The sequence below is a fragment of the Triticum urartu genome, chromosome 2 (genome assembly GCF_003073215.2).
Source record: "Triticum urartu cultivar G1812 chromosome 2, Tu2.1, whole genome shotgun sequence".
Classification (NCBI taxonomy): domain Eukaryota; kingdom Viridiplantae; phylum Streptophyta; class Magnoliopsida; order Poales; family Poaceae; genus Triticum; species Triticum urartu.
This window is the reverse complement of record NC_053023.1, coordinates 15798128-15807467: the sequence shown is the minus strand read 5'-3', so window position 1 is coordinate 15807467 and position 9340 is coordinate 15798128. Positions and strand designations below refer to the sequence as shown.

General features: G+C 48.8%; 1 protein-coding gene across 1 annotated transcript; it reads right to left on the bottom strand.

Moving 5' to 3' along the window:
• Window positions 1-4663: 4663 nt before the first annotated feature.
• Window positions 4664-8230, bottom strand: LOC125535171 (putative disease resistance RPP13-like protein 1). Its single transcript, XM_048698217.1, has 2 exons — window positions 5180-8230; window positions 4664-5071 (listed from the first exon to the last, which is right to left on the bottom strand). Exon 1 carries the CDS (start codon window positions 8111-8113, stop codon window positions 7337-7339), a length of 777 nt encoding a protein of 258 aa, XP_048554174.1. The 5' UTR covers window positions 8114-8230; the 3' UTR covers window positions 4664-5071; window positions 5180-7336.
• Window positions 8231-9340: the final 1110 nt, after the last annotated feature.

Sequence of the window (9340 nt, the reverse complement as noted above, 5' to 3'; positions counted from 1 at the left end):
ACCAAGTATATAGATGCATTAATTAAATAAGATATATTGTGGTATCCCAACATATCCATGTTCCAACATGGAACAAACTTCATCTTCACCTGCAACTAGTAACGCTATAAGAGGGGCTGAGCAAAGCGGTAACATAGCCAAACAACAGTTTGCTAGGAAAGCTGGGTTAGAGGCTTGACATGGCAATATGGGAGGCATGATAAAGCAAGTGGTAGGTATCGCGGCATAGCAATAGAGCGAGCAACTAGCAAGCAAAGATAGAAGTGATTTCGAGGGTATGGTCATCTTGCCTGAGATCCCGCAAGGAAGAAGAACGAGTCCATGAAGAAGACAAACGGATGTAGTCGAACGGATCCTCACAAACGCGACGTTATCGGAACTAACCCGAAGAGGCAACACTGGAAAGAGGCAAACAACATAGTAAACAAACATCACATAAACATGGCATGATGCACAACCAAGTATGATGCATGTCCGGTTTAATGATAGATGGCATGGCAAAGTGCACAAGCAAAACTACAAGTTAAGTGGAGCTTAATATGCAACGGGTTGCATATTGACGAAACACCACATTCAAGTTATTTAGTTCGATCTCGTTTATGTACTCAACAATATTAAATGTTGGTTAGCATGGCAAGAGGTGAAGCATACATAAACTAACTACCTAGTCAAGTTTAAATGAGGCCAGAAACAACAAACAACAATTCCGGAAAATCCCCATGAGCATATATTAGATTTGGTACTGTTCTGCCCTATACACAATTTTAGAGTTGTTAAACATGCAAACCAATGCCACCATGTTAAACTAGGCATTTTTCTACCCCATTTACATATAAAGTTTATTAAATTTGGAGCTACGGTTATTTAGTTATGAAATAAATCATTTTAGCATGTTATTAGAGCAAATTTAATCAAACAGCAAAATAAACATGCAAACATGATTGAAAGTTGGATATTATTAAACTAGATGAAATTCTAGTCAAGTTTCATATATAACTTATTTACATCCAATGCACGGTTCGTGAGTTATGATATGCATGATGTTGAGGGACTTTTCTGCAAAACAGGTCTTCTCTGGAATATAGATAAATACGCAGGCAGGAAAAAAACATCAACAGGCCGAAAGTTGAACTGGCCCAATAGGCACAAAGGGCTGGAGGGGTTGCTGCTCACCCATGGGCCTCTTGGGCCGGCGGATCTGGGCTGGGGCGTGGGAGGCGGCCCGTTAGAGGGGCTCGCTCGACCTCCTCCTCTGCTCCAGGTGAGCAGGAGGTCATGGCGGCGGTGGGATGGCGAGGGGAGGCAGGGGTCCGGTGGGATGGAGCAGATCCGGGTGGAGAGGCACAGATCCGGGCGCGAGGTGTCCGTTTTCGGTGGTGGCGGCGTCCGGCAGTGCACGCCGGCGCGAGGCGGCGAGCTCCATGAAGACCCTGTCCAAGTTGGCTGAGAGAGTGCATGTCAGAGAGAGAGAGAGAGAGAGAGGGACAGGAGGAAGGAGAAGAAAGGTAGAGGCGAGCGCGACGTGACCTGCTGGTCACCGGCAGGAGGTTCGTCGGCGTCGGCTCGCCGGCAGGAGGGGCGATGGCGGCGCTCCTCCGATCCAGCTCGGGGTCGAGCGGGAGGAGGCGCAGGCTTGCGCGAGGGACGAACGGCGGTGTTCGGGCAGAGATGGGCTCGTCCAGGCCCAGATTTGGCCCGGCGCGGGCCAGCGGCGGGCTCCGCGGGCCGCGGTGAAGTGGGGCGCAGGGGGGAACGCGTGGCGCGCTGGGGTTGGCTGGAAGGCGGCTGAGAGGTATGGTGGTGCGACGTGGTTGGCTGCGGGGGCGCTGGCGGCGGTGCCAAGTGGCGGAGATGGGTTCGGCCGGCGCGGAAATGGAGGTGCGTGGCGGCTAGAGGTAGTTGGAGACTAGAGGATGCCAATTTTGGAAGGAGAGTGTCCATATATAGCAAAATTGCTAGGGTTTTGGGTCTAGGAGAGGTTTTCGGAGCCTCCAATCGCGATCCGACAGACCCGATCGAGAGGGGGAGGGTTAGGTAGACCTAGGTGGGCTGTGGGGAGCGGGTTGGGCTGAGAGGAGAGAGACGGAAATGCAAGGCAAGGTTTTCGGAGACCAAAAACGTCCGACGAAAAGACCGGCTATACTGCCGCTATAGTTTAACGGTTGGGCTATCAAACGAGCTCTGAATGCGATGAAACTTGGCAAGCGGCCTACTGACAACAAAACAACACCGCATCCCAACTTTCAACCCATTTTGAGAACATTTTCTGGTCACTTATAAAATAATATTTCGGGCGTGCCACGGACGCGTGCAAGTGTGTCTGGGCTCAAAACGGACAGCGGAAGGAACGGGGAGACCGGGACGGATGCAAGTTTTGAAAACATGATGATGCAAAGCAGATGATGACATGGCAAGATGCAACATGCAAGCAAATGACAAGACAACAATAGCGAATAACTGGAAGACACCTGGCGCATCGGTCTCGGGGCGTCACACCATGGCCCTCTATGAACTACCTTCTTCCAATCCCCTAGGCAGAAGAACTTGAAGATGAATAAGTTTTCTCCAACTTCTCTGAATTCCGGAGTCTGAGCCAATCCCCATATGAAGTTCATATTATCTGAAAAGGCTATCGGACTGAAGGTCCGATTGGTGTTAACCCTAGCAATTGCCATCCACCCCGCCTTCTCATTGAAAGACTTCGCCTCCTCTGCCCCGATCACGACATCGTCAAGTTCCTCATCCATCAGTTCCATGTTCTTGAGCATCTCCTCCAGATCTATCTCTTCTTCCGCCCCAGGCGCTGTTGCAGAGCTCGAAGCCGCCATGCTGAAAGAAACCGACGGCCCTTCCCAACTTGAGCCCTCTCCCTACACCCTCGGGATCCCCCGATTCAGTATTCAATTTCCAAGACAGAGATCTCCCGCCGGCGGAGGAGTCGCCAGTGGAGTCGCCTAAACCCTAATCGAGAGGGTAATTTTTCGGTTCGAGCGGGTCGGCTGGCGGGGATGGATCAGGGAACGGCGACTTGGGCCAGATAGCCGCTTCATATTACATAAGGGGTAAAAGTGTCTTTTGATGTGTAGTTTAATAACTTTATGAAAAATGGACGAAAATGTTATAAAGGACATAAAATTTAGACTTGTTGTTAGATAGGAAAAAAAGGTTTTCCAACGTTAAATAAGAAAACGAATTTTAAGATAATGTTAAATAAGGAATCCTATATACATAAGAAGTTGATCCCCACTATCCTATTTATCTTAACATGCACACATGCCACCTCATCAAAGGTCCACCACTACATGCATGAGAAAATGTTTTCCATTATTAGTTGATCTCATGCACACCTTTCACCTCACCACACATGCCACCTCATCAAAGGTTCACTCAAAATGCATAAATTTTTTTCATTACATTATGCCACTTATATTAAAAAATCTAACTACACAATAATCAAATATAATATATAATATTTAATTTTAGCTTTAGTTCATATTTTTTGGCGGAATTAGTTATTAATTCAACTATGGAAGTTTCATACAATTAAATCACTAAAATATAGTGCAATCGGTTCCCGCAGCAACGCGTGGGGTATTCTCTAGTTCTTTCAATCTTCAACGCCGAGGCAGCCATCCAACACCACCTGCCCTCTCTGTCTTGTGGAACCGAAAGATTGCACACATCTCTTTTGTACACTGTCACTTCACGCAACATTTGTGTCGGCTCTTCAAGCTTTCCACAAGGGAGTTCTTCATCATGTCTATGATAACTTCAGCAACACCGAGGACCGGTGGCTTAAGGCCAGGAGCAAAGTCCCTAAGCAAGCACGTCATAACTTCGACACTATTGCAATACCTCTCCACTAGAGGGTTTGCAAAGAGCGAAATGCCAGGATCTTTGATCAGATTGCTGGTATGGCAGATGACCGGGTTCTATACAAAGTCAGGGAGGAAATTGGAGTCTGGAGGGCCGCGGGTTGTATTATGGATCTCAGGGTATAATGTGACCCCTGGGCTAGGGTTTAGCTGGGTTCACCGATCGGTCTTCGGTGTTGTATTTTGTTCGGTTTTCAATTCTAGAACGCCTAGACTTTAAGCCTTATTGTACCCTTAAGTTCGGCCAATAGCCCTTCGAAGAATAGCTGGATGAACCGGTTCGAAGATAACTGAAGAATTAACACTTGCTGGTATAAGGATTTCACAAGTCGAGCCGATACTTCAAGCTTGCACCCTCACTAAAGTTTCATCACCCCGAACAAACAAATTAGCATCAAATATTCTGTCAAGATTGTGCCGGCCAAAATACCACAGGGGAAGTAACAGGATAGGGCAGCATTTTCAGGTCGGAGGCTTCCGCATATTAAAGATTTTTTTGATAAAGTGTTGTGAATCTTGATGTTCGATCTTGTTGCTCGGGTGGTTTGCTTTATATATAAAACGGGACGAAAACCTTTTTGGTAAGAGAGTATATCAACATAAAAAGGACACCAATTATACGTCGTCTGTACAGAAACACGACATCGAACTAATTAAGGCACATCTAATAAGAAAACTAAAAAAGACACCCAGATGCACATGACCAAATTATTATAAAAAAAACAAAAGAAAGAAAAGAAAAGCATGGCCCATCCATAGCACATGAACAATCAAGGCTACGTGGCCAAAAAGGGAAACAACACACCCGTACCATGGTTGGCGGATCAAATGACTACAGGCCAAATCATGTGTTTTCACCACCGAGATCAAGTCCGGCTAACTCCACGATCCCTTTTGTAATCCAAACTCTGTATTTTTTTGTAATAAAGTCTTGGCTTCCCTAAAAAAAATCTATCTGCGTGCAAATTCTCGAAAAGAAAAATCTATCTGCGTGCAGATTCTTGAAAAAAAAAAATCTATCTACGTGCTCTGCTACCGTGTCACTGCTGTGCCTCGTGATGAAACCACCACAAGCCCCGCTGCTTCCGTGGGCTGCGGGCTTTGCCCATTGGCGTCTTCTGGCAATGGCAAGGACCTGGACATAGTCCGTCGCTTAAAGGATGATGCGGGGGATTTTACCTCCTCGATTAGAACCGCTGAGGAAAAGATTAACACCACAGATTAAAGATGGTTATCATAACATAGTAGTACGAACGTTCGCCGTGATCTTAGGGAGGAAACAGAGACTTGAAATTTATACATACCTTGCACAATATTCTGTCACCGAATCAAATACGCTAGGTGCAACTGCAGGCTTCTCAGCATAGTTCCCATTCCTGTTTCTTGACTGCCTGGACAACTCTGGGTGGCACCCAAAGATATGAAGTGTTTCCAGTGAGGATGGCAGACCCGGTAAAGTTTGAAGCTCTGTGCAGTACGACAGCCTCAGCACCTTCAGATATGCAAGGCTCATAAAGTTCACCGGAAAAGATGTTGCGATTACTTGAGGGCATCTTTCGACCACCAGATATTTTAGTGAACCAAGATACTACAAGGAGGATAGAGAACAAAGCGATTGGCAGTTGCGAATGCACAACCCAGTGAGCATTCTGCAGAACTTGAGTGTTCCCGATACCGGAAGCGATGTTATGTTAGGAAGGTCTATAATCTCCAAAGGGGACAAACAAGGCAGATCCTGGACGAAGCTTCTTAAAGCCTGGTCTAAGACCGCACCGAGAGAGCTCAAGCCTTTGCAGAGAAACAAGAGACCCCAGTTGTCCAGAAGCATCAGGTTGTTCAGCCCCACTTATGTTTAACACTGCAATGGACTCTATATTATGTTTGTAGAGTAGTGTATCGAGGATGACAGAACTTGCGCAAACATCCAGCTGGAGCATTTCTGAACTTGAAGACAAGGGCGCAAGCCTCATATATGATATATGGTATCAACCGTGTACGTTCGATGGTAACTTCACGGGTAGCTTGGGGTAACAAAGGAATTTGGATCAATTCTGGACAATCAATTAGACTTAAACTTTCAAGGCATGGAAATGAGTTATTGTCTTCTGTGCCAGCCCAATGACGCAACTTTGGGAAATCATCAAATTCAAGGACACTTAGAGATGGAAATGCCACATCACCGGTGCCATAAAACTCTTGTCCAATCTGGTCGACTGCACACAGCTCCTTCATGTTTAAATATTTGAGTGATCCCAAATTTCCCAATGGAGGAAGAGTGCATAAACTCCTGCAATTGATAAGGTGCAAGGAACGCAGTTGTTGCAATGGCTCTAGCCAACTGGGAGCTTTGGTGCCACAATATCTTCTAATATGAAGTACCTTGATGTCTTGGTGAGGCTGCAGACCTTCAAGTACCTTTGCATCAGCACAAGGGGAGCTATTTCTACTAGCGGGGCTCCATTCCAAATTCAGAGAATTAAGATGAAGTTTCTTATTCAACTCAGCTTTGCAGGCTTCTTCATAGCTTGAAACATTTTCTAGACCTTTTGTTTTTAGTAGCCCACGAAGACCATTGATGTTCTTCAGCTCTTCAAGTTTACGTCCTTCCCTCTTCTCAATGTGGAGCTCAAGTGATCCCTGCATGTTTTTTAGCTGGCCAATGCCTACCAAATCCTGCAGTAAACTTTATTTCAACCATAAGATGCCGCAGATTCACCAAGATACTAACGCTCGCAGGAAGCTTCTCAAGGGAACATTTCCCAGTGATGCACAATGTTTGCAGATGCAGAAAGCTTGCCAATGGACTCAGATAGTCTCTGGATGGAGCCATGGATAGACAGGTAACGGAGGTGCAGCAAGTCATAGATGCAATAAGGCAACTCTTTGGAGTTATAGCCGCTGAGATCAAGAACACGCAAATGCTTTGACTTCTCCAGGATACTTTTTAAACTCGCAGCCAAATCCTCTTGGAAGCTGCTGGAGGAGGACGTAATTGATGGTCGGATTAACAAGGTGCGCAGATCCTCTAGCCCACGGGAGCTTGTGAGACCAGGCACACTGTGCACAGTGACCGACAAATGGCGCACTGTTGACGGGATGTCACATTTCATGCCATCCTCAATACGGAAGCAGTACTCGGTGTCACTCGGAAAAGCATGTCCCTTAAGCAGGGCCCAGCAATCGTCACTAGTTAGCGGCTTCACATTGTACACCTGTGATGCACCCGGCATGTGAGTCACGGTGTTCATGCGAGAAGTCACCAGAATTCTGCTCCCAATATCTGCAGACTGCAGAGGAGTGAACATGTCCAGCCAGGATTCATCCGTGCCGCTACAAACATCATCTAGAATAATCAGATACCTTTTGGATGTGACAGACCGGTGGAGCTCGGACTGAAGCATCTGAAAATCCAGCATCTTCTCAGCAGACCCATTCCAAGGTCTTAAGATCTCTGCAGCAAGCTACATTTTGTTAGAAACACTGGAAAGAGATACCCAACATGTGACATCAAAGTGCTGCCTGACTGTTGCATCATTGGACACCATGTGAGCCAGCGTGGTCTTCCCGATGCCTCCAGGACCAACAATGGAGATAACCCTGTCAGTTGCAGGCTTACCGCAAGGCTGGATGAGCATCTGCACGATTTCATTGACATCCTTGTGGCGCCCAAATACTAGCACCCTCTGAAGAGCTTCCTTGCCCGAATAAGGTTGCGGCGGCAGATGATTGCCAGCGGCCTTTTCCATTTCCAGCAGATGGCCAAGCCTGCCAGTTTCTTCATTCACAAGTTTGATGTCCCTCAAGATCTTGTTTGGATTTGAAAACTCGAAAGCTAGCAGGCAGTTCCATCGGCACCTCAGACTCAGAGCGGGAAGCAGTTTGAACTGCATCTTGGCGCGCGGGGCTAGGTTGGACAGAAGCATGCTGTACTGAATCATGTCCTCAAGTCCATCGACCAAATAGGTGGCGTCTCTGGCTTGCTTAGCCAGCGCCTTGTCACCGGCGCGCGGTGGGTCGACGTCGGCGGAGATGAACCAGATCTTGAGCATATGGACCTTGAGCACCTCCAGCTCCTGGACAGCCATCAGCCAGCCGCGCCTCCGCGCCCGGGAGACGTGGCCGTGCGATTGGATCTCGGTCGCCAGTCCCTGGATGGCCCGAGAAACCGAGCCGACCAGCCGTGGAGCCTCCGCCAGCCTTGCAGGATCCAAACCACCGGGACTCGCTGCTTCCTCCATGGGCTTGGCTTGATCTTGTTGCTTTTTGCTAAGCTTTTACGCGTGAGTTTTGGTCGGGGATTTGGAATGGAAGGGGAGGGAGCGGTTGCGGTTGTGAGCTTATCAACACGACGTCACCACCTCACCAACCGACGTGGGGCACTAGTCTCTACTATTAAAGGGGGATCGAACGTCGTGATGGTTCGACCTCCCCTCGTGGTTCGACACCTCGTTCGATCCCCCCACCTCGTTGGACACGTATCATTGGGCCACCTCCTTCCCACGATCCATCCATGAGACCATGATCGCCTCTCGCGAGAACCGTAACGATCTTTTTACAGCACCTCCCACACTTCCAACCCTCCGGTTTACAAGGGGAAAACCAAAAAAGAAACAACCCTACCCACGCATGCACGTTACCTATGCAATCCAGAACTGCCGCTAGACCAGGCAAAATCAACGCACCGGTATGCACACATCTATACATGCACGATCTGCTAGGGCTTCTCCTTATTTCCTAACGACCTGACCATGCATGTTCCTCCTTCCTGGTCATGCTCGCCATCGTGCCAGACGGGAGGCTGCCATGTGCACCGTTTCAATGGTGTTCCTCCTCGAGGAGCACGTCACTAGCATGACGCGGGCGGGGAAGTGGTGGACGCGCAGGGTTCACGCCTACGTTTGGGATGGCCATCGCGCTCTACCTCCTGGCCTCTGAACTCACCAGCATCGGTCGCCGCGGCGGCGTTGTCTCTATCGTCTTCATCGAGATGCTCCTGGTGGTCCTCTATAAAGCCCCGAGCCATGGACAGGGTTGATCGTCGAGGCGGAAGCGGCTGAGGCCCGGAGCCCCCTCGAATTGCCACGACTCATGGAGGAGCAGAAAACAAGCCGGCAGCGTGCCTGAGCTAGGGCAGTGGCGGCTGCAATCCAGGTAGTTTTTTCCCTCATCTCTTATGCTCATTCTCTCTTTGTGGTCTACAAGGGCGTGCTACGGCTGCGCGTACAGACATGGCCATCGCTCTAGCTACATTCATCCCGGTGCAGGACCGCTCGTCTCGGCATTGCAGAATCGCAGGCGAGGGCGCCGGTGACGGCTGCCAGGTGCTCGTGGGGCTACTGAAGGGCGCGGACGAGGCACATGGTTGATGCTTGGGACAGCTGCGGAGCGGCGTGCGCGAGTGCAGGGCAGGCAGTAGCCAGGGCGGCGGGAGAGGACCTAGGACACGTTGTGTTCATGTAATCATC